This window comes from Temnothorax curvispinosus, unplaced genomic scaffold (assembly GCF_003070985.1).
Source record: "Temnothorax curvispinosus isolate PA1 unplaced genomic scaffold, ASM307098v1 QBEX01011708.1, whole genome shotgun sequence".
Taxonomy (NCBI): domain Eukaryota; kingdom Metazoa; phylum Arthropoda; class Insecta; order Hymenoptera; family Formicidae; genus Temnothorax; species Temnothorax curvispinosus.
The window spans coordinates 123,909-150,923 of record NW_020221488.1 but is presented as its reverse complement, the minus strand read 5'-3'; the positions used below and the strand labels follow the sequence as shown (position 1 = coordinate 150,923).

The following is a 27,015-nucleotide window of genomic DNA, read 5'->3' as shown; positions in this document are numbered from 1 at the left end:
AATTAATATTGTAAGAACAATTGTTAGACTGTACATAGTATGTAGACGAGGGATTGTACATAGCTTTTTCGCGAAGTAACAACGAGCGACATCTCACATTTTACTCTCCATTAAAGGTGACAGGTGTGCCTTTATAGTTATTTTGCTCGTCGTCACATCGACAGCTGCCACGATGGAGTTGAAGACAGTTAACTAAATTAGGTTTGTCTTTGACGAAGAATGCATATTCGATCAAGACGCGTCCGTCGGCCTCGTCTTTCGGGTCAGCTCCGATTGATCGACCAAGGATCCACATTGCATCTATATTTACAATTCTCAATTCAATCCGCTGCAAAACTCAGAACTTCCATCTCCACAACTTTTCTTCAATATTCGAGATGACAAAGGAACAAATGCTTTACAAGAAATTGTAGTATATATGTGATCTAGCGATTAAATAATAAGACTGATTTTATATCAGATAATTAGGTTGATTATGAAAAAAAAATGATTTTAGTTTAAATATTTTCATAGAACGCGTTGTTGACACTTAATGGCTGGAATTGATTTGTAAAAATTTTGCTTTGGTATCTTTTGTATATTTTAATATTTCTGAAAGGTTCTCCATTCAGTGGCAATTTCAACTTTTGGCTTGAAAACAAGCAAACGTATTTGCTCACCCACTATACTCTCCGGATTTGGCACCTTGCGATTACTTCCTGTTAGCAAAATAAACCGTTCCAATCGTCGCTTGATTCATTCAAATAACTATTATTTTTAATGAAATTATGTAAAGCATCTTTTGCTTATCAAACAGCTACTCTTTATACTACTTCTCTCTAATTTTTGCTTGCCCGTCTATGCGGCAATTTGCAAAATAAATCGAGTTTCATTAATTGTAGCTTTTTAAAAAATAAAATCACTCTTATTCTTTAATCGCCGAACTATATGTGTCGTTATTACATGAGAAAGAAAGAGACAACGAGATCAAAAGACGGCCAGTGCCTAGTTTACGAGCCACTAAAAATACAAGAACGAACGGCCTCGCTCATACCGTCGTCGTCGTCGTCGTTTTCTCGTCTTCGTCGCCGTTATCCGCGGACGTCTTCGCCAAGGGCGCTCGCGGTGCTCTCGTTTACAATTATGTAGAGTAACGACCGAGATACATGAAATTGAGTCGCTCCAGTCGGACTGTCTTGCACATTTGGCTCGAGATCATCGTCATTTTCCGCTCAGTGCGCGTAGAGAAAATTCAATTAGTAAGAGAAATTCTTCTTGAAAAAGAATAGGAGGAAACATGTGCGCCTCATTGTCACTCAAATTCTGAGTTTTGCCTCAGCAAAACCCTGCCGGAATAACGAAGCTTATCCCGACGTTGAATGCGGAAAGTGGAGTAACAATGTAAATAAACCGACGGATGTAATGTGGAAACAGACGTCGGTATGGAGAATAAACATAGGAATATATTGCGTTAATTATTACTGCAGAGTTTGGTTTCTGTTTTATGTGCTCCGGTACGCGGAATTAGGTACATACATTTCGAAAATTGTTTCAAGGAAGTAACATGAAAATCAACAAAATATTAAAAGAAAGATTTATCTACCAGCAATTATTTACACTATATTACACATACGCGTTATGATACATTGTTTAGTTACTATCATTATACAATAAGTAGATTAAAATATTAATTGTTATGCCCAGAGTTGCATATTGTTAAAACGTAATCTATTATCATCGACGCATTAGTTATTATTCTTTCATTATTCATATGTCTTTAAATGTCTATATCCATTACCGAATAAATTTTGTTGATTGACCTTCTCCCAGAAATAGAAGATAAAATGTTCGCGGGAACGCACTTCGCAATCGAATAAGACTAATCGTCGCACGTGCATAGAACGTTTCCGCGCTATTCGTGAATCTCTCTGTTCGAGTTTATGCAACGGTCATTCATGCAATAGCTCAAATTGTTGTTGACGTTAACACTTCGAATATCACAATCGCGAATACAATTCTGTGACTTTATTAAATTAAAAGAAAATAAAAAAAACTTGACTAAAATGGCTATACAAGAGTGCGGTTATGCGAGAATGTAGAGGATGTAGAGTTCTTAAATTCTTCTGAAATTCTGCATTTTTTACTTATTGGGTATTAGATTATGATAGTGAAAAATCTTATAAATCTTATAAAACTTTTTTTACTACATATTGAAATAAATTAGTATCTTTAATGCATATCGTTATTCATATTTGATAAATTATTATACTGTTAGAATACTGCTAGAAACTTTTTTTGTTAATAAGTAAATTTAATTTTCGGGTGTTTTATATTTTTGGCAATTGTTCAAAGTTCAAATCTATTAACCAAGAAGAAAATGTTTAATTATTTTATAAATGTATTTTATCAATTAAGAGCTGCAACTGCAAAATAATTAATTTATTTTAGTCTATAATGTAAAGAAGAGATTCGTAATTTTTTACTTTAAAATTGTAACTTAATTTAGTTGCAGTGAGGAAATTTGAATTTATTTGCATAGGTACACGCGTATATATTTTTTTAATTCATTGACCCGACAACTTTGGGGGGGGGGGGGCCACGTGTTCATGCGAAATAAGTGTTTCACATCACCGTGACGTAAAGAGATGATTTTACATCAAGACAGACATCGTGACATCGGTAAATAAGCAATTTTTTTAATTTTTTTCAGTCTTTTACACTAGAGCATATTAAAATATATATTAATGTAAAATTCAAATGTCATAACCATTGTTTTTATAATCGGTTGAAGACACCGCATTTTCTAGTTAAAGGGTTTAGAGAAAAAAATGTCGATTACTTCAAAGCAAAAAATTAAACATCTTATTTAAAAGTATATTTAACTTAACGTGAATTGTAATAAACGTATTCTAAGGTGAGTAAGAGTTCTTTATTTTAAGTTGTTTAAAATGTCTAAAATGTTTACATCACTTTGAATACATCGTGACATTTTAGAATTCGCACAAACTAAGAAATTTGATATCTCGAAGACTATCATTGTCACAGCATTGGAACCTTGTATAAATACACACGTCTTAATGTTATAACTTTATATAAATACACACATTTCAATGTTATACGCAAGAACAAAAAAAAAGAAAAATTTCGAAAAAACAAGAAATATTTGCTTATTTACCGTCCGATTTGAAATCGCCCAAAGGCGGAAGAAGCATTCGCCCGCACAGTGGATATGCGTAATTTTAGATTTCTGGCCGAAAGGATGTCTAGGGCTCTCGAGACGCCGATACTGCTTTCGGTGTTATTATTACACGAACGATGCATCGCGCCGAATTACGCTCTCGTTTCGAATGGCTGCCATAAAATCATATAACTTTTTGATACACGTCGAAGTGATTTTATCTGACGTCTGCTAATTTCATTATTGTCAATGGTTACTCGGTATCATGAAAATAATAGATTTTTTTTAAACAGCCCTGTATTTACATCTTTGCGTCTGTCTTTATCAGAGATATCTTAGAACTGCGTTAAAGCAGCGTTCTAACGGCAATACACAATTTCCGATGCGCGAATACGCATTCTTTTTTGTCGGTGACAACAAGGGTGTCACGTTAATCGGTTCAGACGCGATAAAGAGAGGAAGATAGAGACGTACGAGCCACTAAACGGTAACCTAGAAGAAAAGAATTCGACACGAGCGTACGGCGACATGAGTCGCGAGGACGCAGCCGCAGCTGGAAATAGGTTCGACGCGAGAGCTCGTCGTCTGGGTCCTCCGACGCTTCGCCAGTCGATTCTATCGTATATCTCTCTCTCGATAATCGTTCTCCTTCCTTCCTTCTCATTCCACGCCAGAAACTCTTGTATCAAGATTTTGCATCTTCTTTTCTATACAAGACATTATCGCGTCATTACGTTCCTCAAATTCCATAAAATTTTTGCTTCAGTCTTTTACTTCGATCATAGAAGTAATTCATAGACTAATGTTTGTGAAACAATTAGCTCGAAAGGAGCTTAGCTTGACGCAAACGTGGAGTGATAAACTGGAAAAGAGAAAAGCTTCGTTCGCGCGAGTACGACAGCGTGAAACGGACAGAACTGGGTATCTGGAAATAGGTTTCGGCACGCAAGCTCGTCATCATTTGGGATCCTCTTCCCTCCCGAGTTCTCTCGGATTCACCGTTTGCTCCGATAGGGCTCGATGCATCATTTCGCAGAAGAGAGATTGACGTACGATCGGCCACAGGTCCGAGTTGCACGACGTCGCGAGCCGAACGTGATCTACGAATGCGCAGGGTGGTCGTCACGGCTGGGACGGTATTATGTTTTCAGCGTAGATGATAGCCGAGAAGAAGAGAGGGGTTCTCAGTGGTAAGCGCGAAAATAACTTTAACGTGCGCTAAAAGCGGCGTTCACCGGAGCGCCAGCCTTGCTACAGCGCGTTTAAGAGGCGGGCGGATCTCTTTCGACGATTGTCTTTCGTCCTTCGGTTCGGCCGATCAATCTTGAATTTCAGGTGTGTTTTGTGTTTTAGTTCTGATTAAGAAGGGGACCACGGGGGGAAACTATTGAAGAATAAAAATGTCCTTTGACTTTGCACAACAAATGTCTTCACAAAAAGAATTAAATGTCAATTCCTCCGATCTCCTCATCTTGTTTCCGCGCAGCTAAAGTTACGGTGAACGCGGGATTTCGCGACAATGTATTTTGAGTAGACGCGGTAAAAGAAAAGCTTCTCGTGCTTACCGCACGTCGGTGATACGAACGCACGTTGGTGTGTTCGCGGCCGAAAATCTGGGGTCGATTATATCACTTGGTATTACGAAAAGATGATTCAAGAGAAAATCACGATGGGTATGCGAGCTCTCGAGCGACATGTAGGCGCGCAAACAGGTTGTCAGAAATTTTATCTCGTGCCGGGAACCTTGTTTTAAGATAGCACTTGTAAACACATTATTTGCATAACGTCCTCCATTCCTTTCCGGTTCCCAAATTACCATTTTTCGAGCATCGATTTCTCCGAAATTGATACATGAACAAAAATGAAAATAATTTATATACAATATGTATATAGAATTCGAATGTAATTACACGAACAAATATTGATTTTTATCACGCAAAATTAGTTGGCTTGTCTAAAATTATGTACTAGACATTTAGTCACACATTATTTTGTACATCATAAAATTATTATTACACGCGAATCAAATCGCTAGATCATGATTGTATTTCCACGGTTATCGCTCGTGCACTTCCGCATCTCTCTCTTTCTCTCTCTCTCTCTCTCTCTCTCTCTCTCTCTCTCTCTCTCTCTTTCTCTCTCTTTCTCTCTCTTTCTCTCTCGCCATGCGTCACGCTAATGAGTCAGTTTGCGCTATATGTGTTCCCTGGATTGCTTTAACAAGCAAAGGTTCATAACTCGTCTCCCACTGATCATGATGAAACCCGGAAATATATACAAATCCGAATGAACATTCACGTATCTTTAAAACGTCCTGAAGTTTACGTCCTGCACTTTTTAGATATCCTAAGGCATATCGGCGCATTGATATTTATCGGATTTCATAAAGTTCTATATTTATTTTTATAAAAAAATGCAGAGAGACACATTCGTCGATACTTGTCCCGTTTATTGAAAAAAGGAAGGATTGTGTTACATCAATTACCTTTGGGGAGCTCCGAAAAGCGTACACAAGGATGCATTTTGGCGCGTTGCCACGCGAGATGTGACCTTCGGTATATTCAGCATATAGTGCAATTTAATATCTTAATACATTAAAAAACAATATTATGCAATTAATTTCGATATTCTTCTATACGGATGATTAACATGGGAGATCGTTTATTACAGCTTAAATTAAATAAAGCGTTTCCCGCGTGATATTAGGCTGCTAGATTAGCAAACTGGGGAGGCCACCTCGAGACAGGTTGTCCTACTGAGCGGTCATAGCACTTGGCAGAAGAAGTAGATTTAGTACCTGTTAATTCTCACGTGAGGGTAATTTGCGGGAGTAGAACTATCGTTCATGAAGCATGTATCGATGTATCGCTACCAAAGTATCGCGAGATTATAACTTTACAGAAGACTTAATCATATAGTAGTTATCTTCCCGAAGAGAAAGATAAAGAGAGAGAGAAAGAGGGAGATAGAATTGAAAGCAAAAAGTGCGGAATATTGAATTAATACATAAGCATAAAACTTTACTTTTTCGAAACGATAAAATTCTTATATGCATATTGACTGAGAAACTGTCGCAGTTTCTCAAAAATGCAATATAGGGTACTTTTTATGAGTGCCATTTTATATAAAGTTTCGTGCTTAACAATGAAACTTATAAATGAAAGCGATAACCACCTATAAACAGACAACTTTTCGTGATTATTCTGAAAAATTATTATTTCTTTTGATGTATAGGTACATAAAACGGTCTCAATGACGAGCAGTGTTCCGTAACAAGCGTAGCTTTCATCAACACCCACTCGCGTTATATAATATACTAACGAAAATCCGGAAAATGTTAATACGTTTTCACGACTAACAAAAATAAATCAGCCTAATATGATAAGAAACGAAAGAGAATTATAAAGTGGCATGAGATAGAGCGATGCAGTTTTACGAAGTAGAAGTGTAGAATGTCTGTTGCACATGATATCTGTATCTTTAAAGAAGATCTGCTATAATTTAACGCCAATGATTGAGTAATTATATTTTTTTATTCTTGGAGAGTTTTGTATAGAATTTATAATATGGACACTTTAATATAATGTGTCAAGCTAAAGTTTCTTTAAGATTTTGCTTTGCCGACGTTTTTTATGTTTGCTATTTTCCATTTATTCCATTTATCACTGTCATGTACATTTTACACACATTATTTTATAAATATTATTTTTTTGCATATATTGTGTCTGAATAAAGTATTTATTAATATCGAACAATATGTAGGAAATATTGTTTTGCAGAGCACAACGTTCGGGGATGGCATTTTATTATATATTTATCGTAGAAAAACTTTTATTATTTTTATGTAGGCGAACCGTTGGAATTGACGATAGAACGTTACATTTCGGATTTGAAAATTTATAGGAAGAGAAGAATGTGAGTTCGGGAGGATCACTAAAAATGTCTAGGAAGACCGAATTGTATTCTCGTAACTGTACAAATCAAACGCTTACATCGGCTGCTCATTCGAGACTAACTCTTCGCTCGCGCTAAGCAAGATGTATCCAGACGAAAAGTCCGTGATCATGACTCTGGACAAACGTCCAGATGTCCTATTCGAAATGTAACGTTCTATCGTTAATCCAACGGTTCGTTTACTGGTTTATGAAATGGACGTGCGCGTATATTTTTTTGTGCGTAAATAAAGAAATAAATTAAAAAGAAAATCTCATTTTTATATCAACAAAATAGGATATATATAATTATGCAAATAAAAAAATAAGACTGTTAGATATGCACTATTTCACGAAGTATAATTGCGCGAAAAAAGAAATTTTTTATCGATTCGAGAATCTTGAGAATCCATTATCAAGCGTGTGATAACGGAGAAGAAAAAGTTCACGTCGTCGAGATCATCTTGAGCATGTTCAACAATTAAAATGTTCGCGCATACGACATTCGCATCGGAAACGTAAGATTGCTTTTTAATTATAAAAGAAAGTTTTGTTGTGAATATTCATTTTTTTTCAATTAGAATTCTTCAAATATTTAGAATTTGAAGAGTTCCATTCGCATACTATAAATTCAAGGATCGCGTCGTACCTGTTGTCGCGTGCTACCCCGTTTTAGACAGATAGGATTTGTTTACCGTTCGCGTATCACGTGATAATTTGTGACAAGATCGAAGGATCGTTACACGAGTGGTGAAGCACTTACACCAATACACGGCAACAAAGTCCTTCTCGTTGAGGAGCCGTTCGAGTTGTTTGGCAGTGACTTCCTCGATCACCGGCTCGGCCTCCTTCTGCCTGCCGGCCGAGCCGCGGGACGAGGCCGACTCCTCAGCTTTCGTCCTTGCGGCGGCGTCAACGTGACCCAGGAGGACCGAGATCAACGCCAGTACGCTCAGAAGGATGATCGTCCTCGGATGGTACATCGTCGTCGGCATCGTAGGGCCGCGGGTCGTAGTACTCCGCCTTCTTCTTCGCCAGCACCACCACCATCGGCCGAACCGTACCGCCGAACCGTCGTTCGCTGTCGACATCGCCGCACTGACTGCCGCACATCGGCTATTTTTGAATTTTCGGACAGCGTCGGCCACAGGGAGAACGGCGTTAGGAACGACGAAGACGAAGCCGAAGACGATGACGACGACGGCGACGACAACGGTTAAGATGACGTCGCCGCGTTGTATTTACCAGGTGTTTTACTCTTCATTCTCCATCGTAACAATTCATAATAGAGCGAATTTTTTATTTAAAAGAAAGCACTGCTACTTTGATCGCGATATAAAGAGGCAGTGTATGTGCCTAATAATTTTTTCTTAATTACGCGAATATTATATTTAAAAATAATAAACTAAGTATAAGCTCTTCTGAATAAATCAAATAAGGAATAGTGAGAGCGGCAATCGGAGCCACGCGCGGTAATTATTGCACAATCAAAGTATAGTCAATAAGATAAAATATATTAGTCAATACATATTTGAACGTTTCGACATTTTCTTTGTGTCATTTTTAGCGTGTAAACAAAATTAATATAAATTAAAATTACTATTATTTTATCTTATTGACTATATTTTGATTGCGCAATAATTAGCGCGCGTGGCTCCGATTGTCTTTCTCACTATTCCTTATTTGTTATATTTAAAAATTGGATTTTAATTCTATCTGTAAATATGCACAGACAAAAAAGCAATTTTGTTGGAGCAAGCCGCTAATTGAGTTTCAAAAAGTAGAGTTTAGAACTATGTCATTCCCGGCGGCCGAAAACAGCCGTGTCAAATTGCATTATGATTAAGAACTGAAATGGACCAAAAATTCGATTTGTATTTGAATTCTAGGTAAATGTTATGAAGGTCAACAATAACATAATTTAATTTAGAGTGTGGTTTTATAATTAATTATGGTTAATAATGTAATTAATTGTCAAAAAGCAAATGAGAGAGACATGCAGTACTTGGGAATTAAAAGATCACCGAAAAAGGAATTTCATAGGTGTACCTTGTGGATATTTTGATAAATGAGAAGGTTACGAAAGATGTAAACAGAAAGTAAGAAAACGGAAGACATAGGGTTGAGACAAATTTTGATAGGTTGTATGTGGAACGGAGATGTATTAAGAGAGATGTATTAAGAGAGTGGTAATAGATTAAGAACAGGAAGATACGCATCTGGCAATAATTCTGTATTACTCTGCTTGTTTTGTCTTTTTAGGTAAACCACATCTCTGAAACAAGTATTTTTATGAACGAAGGTTTATTATTTAAAATTTAGATTATCTCAGTTATCTCAATCAAAGGCTATGGTCAACGTGACGCTACAAATGCTTCGAAACATTCCTTTTCTCTTTTCTTTTAATGAAGAAAGAAAGAGAGGAAGAACGCTCCAAAGCATTTGTAGCGTCACGTTGACCGTAGCCAAATTCGTGATTTGTCATAAACGGAATGAAATGACTGAAATGACTATATAGAAATGACTGAAAAAGACCCACTTTTTTATGTCTGATTTGCATGTATGTTGTGTGTATTTGTAGACTCTGATCTTTAATTGTCTTTTAGTCTGTGAAGCTTTGTAATCACATTTACACTTTATTTTGTAGACTACACATTGCAACGTGAGAATCTATTACGATTGTCTTTTTCTATTTTCCCGTTTTTCAAGTTTTTTAATGCATTGGGAATCGAAAAGACTGTTCTAAAATTGTGCCATTTGCAATTGTTTTAATAATACAATATGTAAATACAGATTTCTATAATCTGTGATAGTTAGGGGAGACTAGGGACAAAAGTAACACGGGAATGAATGTAACGATTATTAAAAATTTATCATTCCTGCACGAATTTGTCTGCTGCTATAAAACTTCTGAATCGTATCAGCTCTTTTGTTTTGTAAAAATGTTCTAAATATTTCCTTAAAAGCATTCCTTAAAAACATAAAAACAATGTTGTCAGTTATTTCTTGTATAAGATATCGATGTGGTGTGCGAGAATGTATATAAACAGGCACGGGGAAAGTTTGCTAGTACAGTTGATCAGTAGCCTCGATACAGAACGGAATAGGTATGGCAGAAGTGGGAGAGAAGTCACGTATTGCCATCGTCGGGGGTGGTTTGGTGCGTGAAATATTTTTATTTTTCTATTTTGGTGCCAAAGGATGGTGAATAAGAGAAAGAAGTTATTGCTTGTGTTTTAGGTCGGAGCATTAGCTGCGTGTTTTTTCGCTAAAAGAGGTCATCGAGTAGTTATTTATGAATATCGATCAGGTAAAAAATGCTGAAAAATTGTATACAAATCTTGGAATTTTACTTGCTTATTTCGTGACTTATTACTCTTAGAAATCCATATTCTATCCTTTGTAACACATTAGACGATACATTAAGATATAGTATACAATACGTGTTTACTTGATATTTTTTTTTACAAGTATGATTTTAAAATAAGGCTGATAAAGTTCTAGTTATTTTCCAAAAGTTGTAGGAAATAATATTATAGAAGGTCAGTGATCGATTTCGAGTCTTCACATTTTTAGACATACGAATGGAAAAGTCGCGTGGTCAAAGTATCAATCTGGCGCTGTCATTCCGTGGTAGAGAAGCTTTAAAAGCGATTGGTCTCGAAGATATTTTGGTGAACCGTCATGGTACTTGCATGCGCGGCAGAATGCTTCACGACAAAGATGGCAATTTGAAAGAAGTTCTTTACGATAGCGTCAGAAGAAATGTGCGTTTTTTCCGTTTTTATTGATTATTTTGAATGACCGAAACATTGTCTACATATTCACATATAAATTTGCTTATCTTTTAAATGTTAGTAAGGTCAGTTTTATATTTTGCAGTGCATTTACTCCGTTAATAGGCGATATCTCAACGTGGTTCTGTTGGACGGTACGTTTCTTCATTATTGTTTGAAATAAATTTGAATTCAAATAATTTATTATAATAACGCGGAACATGATTCTGTTATTGATGATATTAATTTAAAAGAAGAGTTAATGCTAAAAATAGAAAAAATTAGAAATACGAGATAAAATGTGAATTTTATTTTAAAGAAAATCGTTTGAGAATTAATAATATTTTCTCCACTTTAAACTCAGAGAGGATGTCCCATAAATAATTTTTCTCCAAAACTTTTTTGTTTTTAATTAAAAAAAAAAATGTTTTAGACAAAAGTTGTGCCTGTGGTCTGGAGGGGGAAAAATAATAGTAGAAACAATTTTTGAGAAATTATACAATTTGCAATATGCAATTACATAGATATAGTATACAATACTTTTGTGAAAAGCAACGATGCGTTTTCTTAACGCCAATTAATCCATTTCATTATTTCAAAAACTTTACTATATTTTTTCCGTGTTTCTCGCCAAAAATGTCTCCGAAAACTACATATTTCAAGAGGCCAAAGTTATCGTAATCGTCCCTTTATTTTTAAATTTAACACACTATAGGCATATCTCGAACACTAGAGCAGTTAGTCCTATAAGACCTATATAATTTTTTGTTTAGCGTAAAAAATAATACCAGAAACCATCGTCAAATCAAGGAGCCACAATTATCGTAATCGTGCCTCCTAATGATTTTTTATAACCATTGTTGAGATAATCGAATTATATTTTAATATAATTAAAAATGACATACATAAACTTAAAAACGACTAAAACATTTTTAATTTTTTAAAATTAATTTTTTTTAAGTTAAGACTATATAAGAAATTAATTTCTACAGTCACTTCTTATTTACTTTTTTATGTAAAATCATAATTTAAAGCAATGTATCTTTCTATATATTCGATAAATACTTGGACAAAGTCAATTCATTGTCGTAATCATATCATGTCGCAAGAAAGTCAAGGGAATACGAGATAGAATGCGGGAAGTCAGTTAAAAAAAGCTCTCCTCTGCTCCTACGTGATATTTGATGACACCGTGGTGCGCGAAGCCACAAAAATTCGCACGTATCATCTTACTCTTGTACCACCCGTTTTCCATAACGTAGACTTAAGTCGCGATATCGGGTAACTATAATCTAACATGAAATCTAATTTAGAAGTAAATTTCGTTTTTTTGTGATTATATTTTATCGATAGCCGCGGAAAAATATCCGGAAGTGCAACTCAATTTCAACAGAAAGCTCGTGGACGCCGATTTAGAGAATGGAAAAATGAAATTCTTAAAGTGAGTAAGTGAATGATAAATATCAAATAAATTAGTATTTTGCCTTATTTAGCTCGTTTCTCGCCTTCAGTACGAATACAGGGACGACAGAAGACGCGGAAGCTGATTTGATAATAGGTGCCGACGGCGCGCATTCGAAAGTACGAAAAATTATGACTAGGAGGCCACTTTTTAATTGCGCCCAAACGTACATTGAGCACGGCTACGTGGAAATTTCTGTTCCGCGTAAAGAAGATAACGAAGTGAGTATCGTGAAAAAATATAATCCCGTAGTGCGAGTCTAATCAAGTTTTTTCAAACTTTGTTATACGGATTTATCAAAATGTCTTGACCACTTCAAAGTTTGCGATGAGCGGCAACAATCTTCATATATGGCCGCGCGGTGAATTTATGATGACCAGTTTGCCGAACGAAGATCGCACGTTTACCGGCAATCTGTTCGCTCCATTTCGTGTGTTCGAAAAGCTAAAAACGCCCGAAGCGTTGGTGAGATTCTACACCGAGCATTTCCCGGATCTTCTGCAATTGATCGGCAAGGAGAAACTGGTGAAGCAGTTTTTTGAAAAAGAACCACAGACATTAATATCAATTAAGGTTAATTTTAATTTTATTATATTCTGCGGTCGCTCGATTTTTTTGGATATAATCTAACATCTCTTCGTGCATATTGCAGTGCAAACCTTACCATGTTGGAAAAACCGCTGTCCTAGTTGGAGATGCTGCCCATGCCATGGTTCCTTTCTACGCTCAAGGAATGAACACTGTAAGTTATTTGATCGAGTCGATTTGAGGACCAAATTACTTTGCAATATTTTGACACTTGCAGAGAAAAAATAGAATAACACTTTTTGTTACGAGATATTGGAGCATAATTAATGGAATTTGTTTCTACGATATCTTTCTTTTCATTTCGTTAGGGTTTCGAAGATATTCTAGTGCTCGATGAATTAATGGAACTCTATGATTCGGACTTTGCAAAAGTTCTGTCGAAATTTTCGGAATTACGATGCGATGAGGGACATGCAATATGCGATCTCGCAATGTATAATTATCTTGAGGTATACATGAATCTGTAAAATTTGCCTACTTATCGCTTTCGGATACTCATATATTTGTCTCGGCTCGAAACTAATTTTCAAATTATATCTTTCAGATGAGAGACTTAGTGACGAGAAAATCTTTTCTTTTTCGAAAGTTTTTAGACAAAATTTTATACACTCTGATTCCCAATTCCTGGATACCGCTCTATTTTGCTGTACAATTTACTCGCTTGAGTTTTCGTGAATGCATAGCGCACAAAGAATGGCAGGATAAGGTACGGACAAGGTATAACAAGCAATAAAATGCACGCAATGAAAAACTGTTTCTTACATTGCAGGTATTAAGAATGAGTGTTTTGTGTCTCGGATTTCTGATTTTTGCTGTCTTAGCTGTTCCTCTTTTGCGAAACGCTATTTGAACTCGAGATCGCTTGCCAGATAGCATTAATAAATTATGACCTAATTATAAGGACTCCATAACTAATACTTAATTCTTAGAAATAACATTTTTACGTATTTAATCATTTTATTTAATCATACATATCTCAATCATCATTTTTTTATAGTTTTATATACAATAACGACAGTTATAAAAAAATACTTAATTTATTTATTTTAATAAATCTATTAATTATTAACGTGTTTATTTTATCATCGAATTAAACACAAAATGATACTTATTAATTATTATTTATGAAGTAAACTTATATATGCATATTTGAGCATAGATCTTACAACAAGTTAATTTTTAAATATTACAAAACTGGAGAAAAAATTGATTTTAATCTCAAAGAACAATGTTAATTTTAATAACATGCTTCTAATAGAATACATACTTCATACATGTATAATATATAAATCGCTGCAATGACACTACTAACTAAATTCCATTCAATATAGTCTTTTGCACGTATTTTTACAAGACCTTGCTTATAATCTATATTGAGGATCTTTATAAGTAAATTGTATTAAATGAATAACATAACAATGTACATTAAGATCTCTTAATTGTACATAGAATCTCTCTTCTTCTTTTTCTTTTTCTTCTGAGATCTTGTCTTTAAAACAGTAATAATTTCTTTAATGAAAATTTCGAAATAATGACAAATTTACATTCTACATTACATCACTATAACATTTGAATGCGATGGATATCATAGCTCGAGAGTAACTTTTTCTGGATTGTCTATATAATTGTGTTTTTGTGTTTCGAAGAGTTCAACTAAACCATTCATAAATTTTTCGTGATATTCGTTGATCTGCTCAGTCGTGGGTTCCTCTATTTTCGGTAATTCAATAGGATTGCCAACTGTAATAAAAAGAAAGGTAAAATTTGAATATAGAGTCAGAATAATGAAATATTTAGCAATTTAGTATGCACATTAGTACTTTTCTGGTATCAACGTATGTATAAAATTGTGAATATACAGAGAGAAACTTTACCGACTACGGTGACAGGTAATCGTTTTGGAATAAGGCCAAATGAATATTGAAAGAATCCTCTGCCCGAAAAAACGATAGGTGCCAGTCCAATGAGACCGCGAATATAATTCTGCATGCGTCTGAAAGTCGATCCTTCTGGACGATATATTTGATTGTATAAATCCGTTTCGCCAAAGGAGAAAACAGGAACCAACGCCGTACTAAATCATAAAATTGTATTAGATTTGAGTGGTATTGAGTATAATTATTATGTGTGATTAATATCGTACTTTACATTTTTCTTTATTTTGCGCGGTATATGATTTACATTTTATAAAAGCTATTGCGTGAATAGATTGCAAAATTTTTTCCTTAAAATATAATTTACGGTAAATAGAGTCATAAAAATATAATTTATCATATGCTAAATCATATGCTAAATACCACACAAATGTCAAAAAGTATATAATTACTCACCCGTATTTTAGTGCTAGTTTTACGAAGCCTTTTCTCCTTTTTATAAGGATACGATAACTTCCCGGCGTCGATTCCAGTGATTCGGAAGCACCACCAACAATGAGAATTGTAGCTCTTCCGGTATGTGGATTTTTTGGTGGTGTCGATAGTAAATGTTCAATACTTTTCACGCTAGAAGCACAGCAACCTATAAGCATTCGAGAATTTACCGTTATAATTAAATTACGGAAAGGAAATGATATACAATATATTTCGAATACTTATTATTAATTCAAAATTCACACAAAAAAAAAAATTCATACAAAAAAACTTTCATCTCTTTTGAAGTACACGCATATTCAAATTATCATTAGGACAATGCATTTTTTCACATGATAGAAAAATAGCTTAAAAAACAATCTTCTTTATAGACAAGAAATATATAATGGACAGAAATTAATATTTTGTTTCGCCAGTAAAAAATTAACAAAATAGTTATTTAGTACGATTGTCCACCTTTATTGAATGTTAACTTGTCACGACGTTTCGATCATGGATTGCAGTCACACAAACGATACATAAATAAATAATTAAGTGCGTAAATGAATAAATACATAAAAATTGAGGAATTCCTGTATGATCGCAACCCATGATCGAAACGTCGTGACAAGTTAACATTCAATAATGGTGGCCAGACAGGTCGAACTAAATAACTATTTTGTTAAATATATAATGTTATAATATCATTTTTAACATAATATTCTAATGTAATAATAAAATATTCTACTGTAATAATAAAAATTTTAATGTATATAATATAATTCTAATGTATTTATATACTGATTGAATAAAACGTCCAAAATATGCCATTATATATGGAATACTGATCCGGTTCTTTACTACATCAAGACTTTGCTTGCTACAAAAAAAAAACTACGAGAAAAACTTAGTGAAAAAACTATTAAGAGTTTTTACCTAAGGAATAAGGATATTCTCTGAACAGAGGTACTTTGAAGTGTTGATCGAGAGTAATTGGACGTATTTCTAATCCAGGAAATAGCTCCTTGCAACCCAATGCGTCCGTCCCGAATGAACCCATTATCCCCATCGATAAAATGCCATGAGGTACACAAGTGAAAAGATAAGATTTGTTGGGATTTAGGTCCACCGTTTTCACTAATTTTATTGGAAAATAATCACAAAAATAACGCCAAAAAGCATTGTTTCTCGCCACTCTCGTCCATGTATTATCACTGAAATATAAGATATAGTCATATATCATTCTTTAAACATTAATAATTGTCATCTTTATAAAGAGTGTTTATCACGGCTAATACTATTCTCTTATATAAGATTTAATGAATATCATAACATATTTTTTACTAAATTATTTACTGTGCTGCATTGAGTAATTATTCTCAAGCGATTGCTAAGATTTTTATTTATCTACAGCGTCGACTACTTTAATAGAGATTAATAGAATTGTTACCTTCTACCACCACTATAGCAAGTGTCCCTATCGTAATACATCCAAAGGAAGTACACTAGCAGAAAGTAGCGTATTGTTTCTGTGTAGAATAGAAGATAAGCCGTGATTAGGTATCCCCAAAAATCACCAAAAGCGGTGACAAAAATCCATGTCGCTGCGGCCAACGTTTGTAGTCTTCTTTTCAGAGGCACGTTTAACGGTGCAAATTTCACGCCCAGAATTTCCATGTTTCTCATTAAGTCTTCGTGCAAAGTTTAAATTATCGGAGAAAACCGATTCCTTTCGTTTCACACGGTACACATTGCCTATATATCGATCAATCAATGTTTTTATTAGAACCTGAATGCTTTTTCGGTTCTTCTATAATAACTGGTTGCATCGCTTCGGCTGACCGTGGATCTAATATGAACTGGCACTTTATCAAACGGACGCACGGACGCACAAAGTCTATCTTTGATTCCTCCGCAAGGAACGGACTTTGTTTCTATATCTATGCTATTTTCGATGTTTTTTTTACAAATCGATTCTTCGTTTAGTTTACGCCGCGATCTTTTCCATTATTACATTTCCATACTCGTTTCCGATATTTATATTCCATATTTTAATTATAACAAATATGACAAGAGGAATAAAATTGTCTCAACATTATTTAAATAGTGATTGACTTACATGTTTATTTGCATGTTAAATCGCGATCGCGCGACCAAATTACCGTTTTCCTTATAAGAAATTGGTACGATGCCAAATACAGCCAGTTTTTTGCGACACATATACAAATACTTTTTTTATAGCTTAAATGAACTTACTGCGGTATTTTTACAGATGATTTCACAAACCGGTTTATGGTGTCGCTGTTATGCTCTCCTTGAAACTTTTTAGAGAATAAAATACCTTATCGTTATCGTAGATTTATCACTTGCCATAGATACCAGTGATTTCGAGTAGTTACCTAAAAGATATACGTTTATATATTTCACTGTTTGATTATATTAGATTTATAATTTTAATTAAAAAACGCTATTTTGAGCAATAATATGAGACACACTGAAAAATAAGGTCCGGCTGTAGCTATCTACATGTCTATACATGTGAAAATGCAAGTTGTGAGAGAATATCGATATGCTAAACTTCAGAATATCTTAAATTTTATATTATTAATATTTTTTTTAAGGCTGTAAACAAATATAATCGAAAAAATCTAATTCAAACAAATGTCGGTAATGAGGAATAAATAAAAACTAATTGCTACTATTTATAAAATACTATTTTTCAAATCCCAACTTTTTTTTACATAAATTGTCAAATTCTCAAACACTGTGAAACGAATTCAACTTATAGCGCAACTCGTGTTCGATAAGCGTACCGTACGTTCGAACGTTCTTGCTCCGAATAGTTCGATTGTAATCTAGCTTGTATACAAGATACACGCGGCCTTTCCGATTTATTACCTAGACTCCTGTGGCTATCTCGGCAAGTACAGAGTATTAAGATCGCACTTTTTCTTTTGGTACACTGCCAGGTCACAGACTGTCGTTTCCTACAGGTGAGATAGCGCGTTTCAGTGCAGGCGGCCACGTGTGTGCGTCGTGCGTAGGTATATTTGTCTCTGCGACTATGCTTCCACGGAGCGTTCGGCACGGCGTCACCCGTCCTACTGTTGGATTTTGCCGATTGCCGATAGCATGAGGAAAGCATGTGTAACGGAGTATTCATGTGTTTACACGCACTCACTCACATACTCACAAACACTTGAATGATCGTCCATGAACGAAGTTCCAACGTTCAAAATCCGATGGTCAGGCTCGTTCGAGTTTTATCGTAAATTACAGTCATCAGACACTGTCTGCAGAATTATTTAACGATTGTCGGTCTTTAGATTATGCGCCGTTAACCTAATATTTTGTTACGTATATGTAAATTAGTGTTGTATTAAATTGAAAGATGCTTTTTGCACATATAGTGGTATTGAAATTCTTATTTCTTTGACAAATATCTGGTATTTTCTAAATAAAGTTTATAATTTTGCGAAGTAAAGATATAAATAATTCTGCAATATTTAAAACATGTATTGATATTTAAAACATATATTCAGTTTAAATTTGAGTTAAAATAAAAATGTCCCATTCACGCTTCTTTATTATTATAATTGTAACAAATATCACGTTAATACAATTATATGCCAATTAGTTGTCAATAAGTTATGATTGAATAGCAATGACAATATAGTTAATAATTAATTTTTATATCACTTTTTTTTGTATTTAATTGTCTCTTCTAAATTAGAATTATATATATTTATATACATTACAGTTATATATATACATATATATAATAGCAATTATATAATTTATTTTATATATATATAGTAGTGATACTTTAAAAAATTATTTTATTTGCCAAATACAATAATTGTACTATAATGATTGCTAGCGTGTTTATTTTATTAATTCAGACCTTATCAAATTACTTTACTATTAGTTCAGACATAAAAAATATTTATTAAATATTTTTTTGTAGTTCTTTATGATGTGTATAATTACCTTTTATATAATTTAGACCCTTTATAATTAGTATTTTTTACAATTGCGTTATATATTTACTATACTTACAATTTGAACATATAGCTTGAGACAAGAAATTAATTTTTAAGTATTATAAAATATGAAATTAGGGCTATACTCTCGAAAAATATTATTAATTTTAATAACATTTCAAGAATATACATAAATGATATATACTCGATATGTAGTACAGGAAATGTGTGTAAACATATCTCGTGATTAAATTATATATTTTTTTTATGCATCATGTTTATAAGTCTTGACTTTACTTCTAATTTGATATCGAGACTTTATAAGTAAGCTAGATTAAATGGCATAATAATGCACATAACAAAGATGCATTGAGGGGACTGGAAAGTCAAATTTTCAATTTTTTAAATTTTATTTTTTGAAATTACTAATACTTATTTGCATAAAGTAAGTATCATTAATTAAAGTAAGTAAATATCATAATTGAGGTATGATTAATTGATGTGTAAATCGCATTTAAACGCGCTTTTCTCCAAGTTTTACTTTTTAACTTTTTGCAGTGATTTCTCTGAAATTAAGCTTTGAATTAATTTTAATTTTAAAGCAATGTTCGTTCATCTAGCTCTCAGGTGAATCATGGACAAGCCCATAAAAATATTTTATTTTGAGATATTAATTTTTTTATTGTAAAAGGACAGAAAAATTTGAATTTTTTTCTTAATAATAATTGCCATTTTGTCAATTTTTATTCGATGGTTTCTTGTAGTGAATTATCGGATAATGATAAGCTTCCTCAAGATTTCTAATTAAAATTCGCGATCAGATCACCGAGAGCCGAGATATTATTGCAAAACGACGATCTTGAAAAGAAAAGCGGTATTTACTTCAACCATATATATCAGGTATAAATATATCTCTTTCACTTTCGCACACATTTAATTAGTTTGTCACAAAATATTGTCAAAATATTGTTAAAATGTTGTCAAAATATTTCGAAAAACAAGTATGATTTTTTGACAATCCGACCCTCCAGTCCCCGTGAAACTTTTTGGATCTCTCTAAAGGCCAGTTTCACCAACGTCGGTTAACTGTAGCCTTCGGTTAACCTCATTCTTCATCTGTTTCTAACTGCCCCCTTAGAAAGAGGAGCAATCTTTAGAATGCCTAGGAAATTTCGAAACAGAAACACAAATCTACATTCTAAATTATATAAATATGATTATATGATTCTATCATATACGCATTATAAGTTAAGTTCGAGAGTAACTTTTTCTGCATTTTTTATATAATTGTGCTTTTGCGTCTCAAAGAGTTCAACCAAATGTTTGATAAATTTGTCATGATATGTGTCAATTTCTTCAGGCGTGGGGTCCGTTATTTTCGGTAGTTCGATAGGACTGCCCACTAAAACAAAGTAAAATGAAATTCGAAATAATTATTATTAATATAAGTAAATATAAATATAAATATGGAAAATCGTATAAACACACGGAGAAAATTTTATAGTAAATATTACTATGGTGTCGCACTAGCTGCGGACCATCGAGGAATTTTAAGTTAAAATACTATAATTATTGTTTTAAAAACGATAAAATAACGTAATTTTTACCATAAACATAGTAATTTAACTTAAAATTCCTCGATGGTCCGCAGCTAGTGCGACACCATAGTAATATTTACTATAAAATTTTCTCCGTGCACATAAAAAGAACTTTACCGACTACGGTGACAGGTAATCGCTTCGGAATAAGGCCAAATGAATACTGAAAGAACCCTCTGCCCGAGAAAACGATGGGTGGTACGCCAATGAGACTGCGAATATGGTTCTGTATGCGTCTAAAAGTCGATCCTTCTGGACGATATATTTGATTGTATAAATCCGTTTCACCAAAGGAGAAGACAGGAACCAATGATGTACTAAATCATAAAATTGTATTAGATTTGAGTCGCATTGATTATTATGAGTGTCTATTGTTCTACGGCGTATGATTCATGTTTTATAAAAACTATTATCTGAACAGATTGCAAGACAATATTTTCTTTCAATGTGATTTTTGCTGAACATTAAAATATAGTTCGTGTACGTTAAGAACTATATATGCAAATGTAAAAAAATATGTTTAATCGCCCTCACCCGTGTTTTAATGCTAATTTTATGAAGCCTTTTCTTCTTTTCACAAGAATACGATAAGTGCCTGGCGTAGATTCCATCATTTCGGAAACACCACCGACAATAAGAATTGTAGCTTTTCCGGTATACGGGCTTTCCGGCGGTGTTGATAATAAATACTCGATACTTCTCACGCTAGAAGCGCAGAAACCTGCATGCGTAAACATCATTATTGTTATAATCTTATCTCGTAAAATGTGGGATAAATGCTAATCATCGAGATTCATTTACATATAAAAATATCTCTTTCGAAGTATCCACGCTTAAATTATCATTACATTAACATATCAAACCGTTTCTTCTTAATGAAAACTCAGAGCACACTTACACAATCTTCTTTACAGACAAGAAATACGTTACGTATTAACATATGTTATTTATTAGCATAATATTGTTACACATAAATGTATTTATGTATCGCAAAAAATATCGAAAGCGTTTACTATAAGATTTATTGCTTATTGTAAACGAGGAAAATTTATATAATAAAGAGAAAAAATAATAAAAGCCTTTACCTAAGGAATAAGGATATTCTCTGAACAGAGGTACTTTGAAGTTTTGATCGAGAATAATTGGACGCATTTCAAGTCCAGGAAATAACTTCTTGCAATCCAATGCGTCCGTTCCGAATGAACCAATTATCCCCATGGAGAAAATGCCATGAGGTACGCAAACGAAAAGATAAGACTTATTAGGATTTAAGTCCACCGTTTTCACTAATCTTAACGGAAAATAATTGCAAAAATAATGCCAGAATACGTTTTTCTCACCACTCTTGTCCATAATTCACTGAAATATAAGACATAGTTAGTTCTTAAACATTAATAATTCATCAATAATTATTTCTATAAATACTTTTTTTATCGCGCGGCTATAATATTATTCTCTTATATAACATTCAATAAATGTCACAACAGACTTTTTATTCATTTACTGTACTGCATTAATTGTCTTCAAGCAATTGTTAAAATTTTTATTTGTACACAGTGTCGACTACTTTAAAAGTGATTGGTAGAATTATTACCTTCTACCGCCACGATGGCAGGTGTCCTAATCGTAATACATCCAAAGGAAGTACGGTACCAGGAAGTAACGTATTGTTTCTGTGTAGAGTAGAAGATAAGCCGTGATTATGTAACCCCAAAAAGCACCGAAAGGGGTGATGAATATCCATATCGCGGCAGTTAACGTTTGTAGTCTTCTTTGTAGAGGTACGTTTAACGGTGCAAATTTCACGCTCAAAATTTCCATGCTCAATCCTCGCTAAATCTTCGTACCGAGTCCAAATTATTGCAGAAATTCGATCCTTCCCATTTAATTCATACACAATTATTTGCCTGTGATTAAATTTTTATATAAGTAATTGGAAGTTGTCTTTTTTCTTTAATTCTTTAGATGAATCAAGTTGCTGATTTGATTCATTGAGAATCTCACACGAATTGGAACTTGATCAAGTATTCTACTATATCTACTTTGACTTCCTATTCTTATGAAAAAGGAATCTTGTATCCTCAGGCCGATTTCACAGTCTCTAATTAACTAGATCGGAGGATCAAGTTAATCAGAGACTATGAAATCGGCCCTTGCTATGCCTGTTTTTTGTAGAACGTAGTAATTAGCAATTTATTATCCTTGAATATTTATTTATGAATCACTCATACACTCGTTATATAACTACTATTTTAATGCAATGATTGTGGTTACAATAGCAAAACTGCTTTCAAAACATGTTTGTTTGTACATTTAGAAATTGCGATGAATAAATTGCGTGAATAAATTTAGTCAAATTACCTTTATATATATATATATATATATATATATATATATATGTATATATATATATATATATATATATATAATTCAAAATAAACTATATAGAAATACTTCTTTCTTTTATTTTCATAAAAAATATTGAATCAATTACGATACAATTAGTTCTCTGCGACATATAAATAAACGGTTTTACGGGATAAATAAACGGAATAAATAGAGTATATAAGAATGCAAATAATAAAATATTACTACACTTTATCGAAATTTATTTTCCATCAGTAACATTTATGTAATGAAATAAATGTATTGCTCTGAATATAAATAAATTTTTTCTGATGCATCCAGAAACACATAGTACTACACTATGAAATAACACATGCTGCTCAATTCATGTAAATATCGAATATAAAAACGTGATAAACAAAATTCTGATTTATTATTTAAAAAATAAAGAAATAGAAAAATGCAGACGATGTTCTTTCTTAATATTAATTTAAAATTTTTTAAAAAATGTAAACTTTCTCAAATCTCACGTTATTCTTTTTGAAATTATAGACAAATATATCGAAACTTGGATACAGGTAAGTTTGTATCCAGAGACAGAATAAAATAAAAATTAATACTTACTCTTTGCTCCGCAATAAACACAACTATTTTCGTTCAAAATTTCTTTCACATTTGAATTATTCAAACAATCAAATCTTCTATTATTGGAAAATAAATTCAAACAATTGGTTTTACATGTCCGCACGAGCTTGCGACTCTTCCTAATAATTACTATATACAAATTATCCCTTATTTCGTAGCATCTATTATAGACTAGTCACGGAAGCGAAATTTCGAAACAAAAGAAGTAAGGATTATTACAACAAATCGGCCGAAAAATACAAATCGCACAAATCGCAGGCCTGTCCTACAGAACAGAAAATATTGTACCGCGGTCTCTACAGTACAGTGATCGCCAGAGACCGGATCGCGGTGCCGTTTTCCCCCATCCAAGCGCGTGCTAGCGGCCGAGCGCCGTATAAGCAGTACTGTGGACATTTTAAAGCTCACGGAGACTGTAAATTAAAAACACACCTGAAGTGAATTTAATTTACACACGATAAAGTGTGTAAAAAGTGTCTACAATGAATAACGCACTTAAAATGTGTAAAAATGACACATTTGTTTTTGTAGTGAATGATGACGGAACTGCACATTGCACAACTTGTATCATATATAAGTTGTTTCGTGGCGTCCACTTTTATAATAAAGCGTGGCACACTTTTGGATTAATGTGACATTAATGTAACTTTATTTTAGTTAATGATATCTTTATTTTTGAAGACTGCACACTACAAACACAAGTGTGTTACTTTTACACATTTTAAGTGCATTATTCATTGTAGACTTTTTACACGTTTTATCGTGTGTAAATTAAAAACACACTTGAAGTAAATTTAATTTACACACGATAAAGTGTGTAAAAATGACACATTTCTTTTTGTAGTGTAACGCGAATTAAAATCAAAGATAAAAGTATTTTTTCTTGTAGTTTGAAACTTTAGTTATAGTATCCAAACGTTTATTTTCATAAATTTATATTTTTTTTAAAGGTATCCAGACATAGATACGTGTCCAGGTATTGGTACATTTCCTATGCTTAAGTGTACGGGTATTGGTACCTTTACTTTATATTCAGCTCTTGGGAACGTTTCGAATGCTATTATATGCTTTATCGTTAGGTTTCATCGATAGAATGGTGGAAGAAGCATGCATCGTTTAATATGCATGCATACACGCATCTACCAATTGTAGTCGTCCAATTATCAGTCATGAGAATCTAATATTTACGATTTAAAGTGAACGTTTATTTGCGTTCTAATATGTATCAGAGCTGTACGTTTAGATAATTGACACAATAAGATCGCAATCTTTAAAATTACACAATCTTATTGAAGGAAAATACAAATATTTTGTAACTATTTATTTGAATTTAAAAAAGTATGCAAATTAGGAATTTGTACATTGTTTTATCAACATTTTATTGCGCTCACAAAGCTCTTCTTATGAAAGCTTGTATTTTATTTGATGCATAATTTTTAGTATTTATTAGTTTGGCTTCCTCATAGAAGAAGCTTTATGAGCACAATAAAATGTTGACAAAGCAATGTGCAAATTCCTAATTTGCACACTTTTTTTATTTTTATATAATTTTTACACAAATTTTACGGGCTCCATCCTTTTCTGGGTATAACTTTACATTATTCTAGGTCAGATTAGGGTATCGCTTTTTAATGTATTTTTGCAATGTTACGTTGTCATAAGAGTGCGTCCCAAAGTACGAACCATCCATCATATATATATATGAAATTTAACATCGTCATAATAAATTCAATGCCAGTGGTTGCTAAGCTTGATAACCTTCAACAACTCTATTTATTTTAAAAATATTCTATTTCTTTTAATTTGCATACTTTTTTAAATTTTAAATTTAACCTTTTTATGAACTGATAGAGAGTCAGCTTAGTAACACAAGTGGAGTTTTGCGGTCGACGTAAATGTTAAATCGATGTTGACTTTGGGACTTCAGGTTACATGGTCCATATATGGATTTCGCATATGAACCTTTGATCGCGTATAAAGCTTGGTCTAATCAACTAAATCTTAAAGAATTATACATGAAATAGAAAAGACTGTAGAATATAATAAGATTATAAATAGCCCGATATCTCAAAATTTGTGGAAGTTAGTTCAACAAACACATGTTTCCTTTTGATTTATAATTTTTCAATTTATCAGAATACAAATTGTTGTTAGACTTTAAAACACGTATTTGACGCGAGTTCGAATAAAATAAGAATGTCCCACCTACGATTCTAATATTAACATTGTTGGATTTGTTCACGCAATCTTGCTGTTTGCGTGAACGGGAAAAACAGGAAACGCGTCAGCGCGCAAAATAAAATGCATAAGATAATGTAGGTTTTATTGAAATAATATGTTTATTGTATTCTATAAAAAAGGATACAACGGAGAAAGAAGTGCACCTGTTAAAAGGTCGTGCGTCGACATCGAGAAGAAACAATAAAGGATAAATGGCATTTCGCACAAGGTTTCGTCGTTAATAACAATCTATTCTTAAGTACGAACTATGGAAACGCGATAATTAAGGAAATGTAACTTCCTAGGTTATAAAATATTCATGACCCAGCTGTGACTGTGACATATTACTATTTACTATGTAAAAAAAATGACTAAGCTTAGCATGTAATCAATAATTGTTTAAGTTGACTTTTGTTTCAGCACTTTTTTCTAGGTCTTAAATAAACTCACAATGTGTGATTTTCAACAATATTTCTCATACATTATAAATCATGATAGTGCGTACGATCGCGAAGCGTCACCACCGCGATTATGATTCTCTCTTTTCTTTTATCACGATCATATACTCTTGTATTAACTTGGCTTAAGTACGAGATTAAGAGTAACAGTCTTTATAAAAGCGATATAGCATGTATAACAGTAGTTCATGACACTCATAAGAAAAATTTTATCTCAGACTAAAGAAACATATGTATATTGTTTTACTCGAGAAAACAGACACAATAGATGAAACTGATGCGATAAATTAAAATTTAATTTATTTAAATCTGATAAAAAAAATTATTTAACAAACATGCAACGTACAGGAAAAAAACAATAACTATTTTTTATTGTTATGTAAAAAAAGCAAATAGCAAAAAAAAATTTAACTTGCCAATTATTACTTTTTATCACGCCAAAAGTTGAAAGTAAAATGTGCTTTGTTTTAAAAGAGAACGCTTCAGCTCATGGTGCTAAGAC

The 27,015-nt window shown here is 33.1% G+C and overlaps 3 protein-coding genes and 1 pseudogene across 5 annotated transcripts in view; 1 reads left to right on the top strand and 3 right to left on the bottom strand.

Annotated features, from left to right (window-relative positions):
* LOC112461746 overlaps positions 1-8,210 on the bottom strand; it is a 32,675-nt gene extending 24,465 nt beyond the window's left edge. For all 3 annotated transcript variants that reach the window (XM_025027115.1, XM_025027117.1, XM_025027116.1), the window contains exon 1: positions 7,853-8,210. In XM_025027115.1, coding sequence (XP_024882883.1) covers positions 7,853-8,180 — 328 coding nt within the window. In that variant the 5' untranslated portion in view covers positions 8,181-8,210. The remainder of the gene's footprint in view (positions 1-7,852) is intronic.
* A 1,988-nt stretch (positions 8,211-10,198) lies between these two features.
* Positions 10,199-13,837, top strand: LOC112461747 (kynurenine 3-monooxygenase). The gene is made up of 11 exons (XM_025027118.1): positions 10,199-10,249; positions 10,330-10,399; positions 10,666-10,856; positions 10,972-11,020; positions 12,219-12,306; positions 12,377-12,548; positions 12,649-12,900; positions 12,980-13,069; positions 13,224-13,364; positions 13,460-13,621; positions 13,685-13,837. Exons 1-11 carry the CDS (start codon positions 10,199-10,201, stop codon positions 13,763-13,765), a joined length of 1,347 nt encoding a protein of 448 aa, XP_024882886.1. The 3' UTR covers positions 13,766-13,837.
* A 296-nt stretch (positions 13,838-14,133) lies between these two features.
* Positions 14,134-18,381, bottom strand: LOC112461740 (diacylglycerol O-acyltransferase 2-like). The gene is made up of 7 exons (XM_025027107.1): positions 18,162-18,381; positions 17,520-17,662; positions 16,714-17,018; positions 16,200-16,477; positions 15,246-15,432; positions 14,790-14,989; positions 14,134-14,655 (listed from the first exon to the last, which is right to left on the bottom strand). The coding sequence occupies exons 3-7, from the start codon at positions 16,947-16,949 to the stop codon at positions 14,501-14,503; spliced, it is 1,056 nt and encodes a 351-aa protein (XP_024882875.1). The 5' UTR covers positions 16,950-17,018; positions 17,520-17,662; positions 18,162-18,381; the 3' UTR covers positions 14,134-14,500.
* Positions 18,382-19,394: 1,013 nt separating this feature from the next.
* LOC112461738 lies at positions 19,395-24,130 on the bottom strand (annotated as a pseudogene).
* Between the last annotated feature and the right edge of the window lie 2,885 nt (positions 24,131-27,015).

What these genes read in the sequence shown, in the direction of transcription:
- LOC112461747 (XM_025027118.1), top strand. Translation starts at nt 10,199, where the DNA reads ATGGCAGAAGTGGGAGAGAAGTCACGTATTGCCATCGTCGGGGGTGGT. An exon ending in ACGCTCAAGGAATGAACACT is followed by an intron (nt 13,070 to 13,223) that starts GTAAGTTATTTG and finishes TCATTTCGTTAG; the next exon opens with GGTTTCGAAGATATTCTAGT. An exon ending in CAATGTATAATTATCTTGAG is followed by an intron (nt 13,365 to 13,459) that starts GTATACATGAAT and finishes TATATCTTTCAG; the next exon opens with ATGAGAGACTTAGTGACGAG.
- LOC112461740 (XM_025027107.1), bottom strand. Translation starts at nt 16,949, where the DNA reads ATGAGAAACATGGAAATTCTGGGCGTGAAATTTGCACCGTTAAACGTG. An exon ending in AGAATATCCTTATTCCTTAG is followed by an intron (nt 15,433 to 16,199) that starts GTAAAAACTCTT and finishes GAATGCTTATAG; the next exon opens with GTTGCTGTGCTTCTAGCGTG. An exon ending in ATTACCTGTCACCGTAGTCG is followed by an intron (nt 14,656 to 14,789) that starts GTAAAGTTTCTC and finishes TTTTTATTACAG; the next exon opens with TTGGCAATCCTATTGAATTA.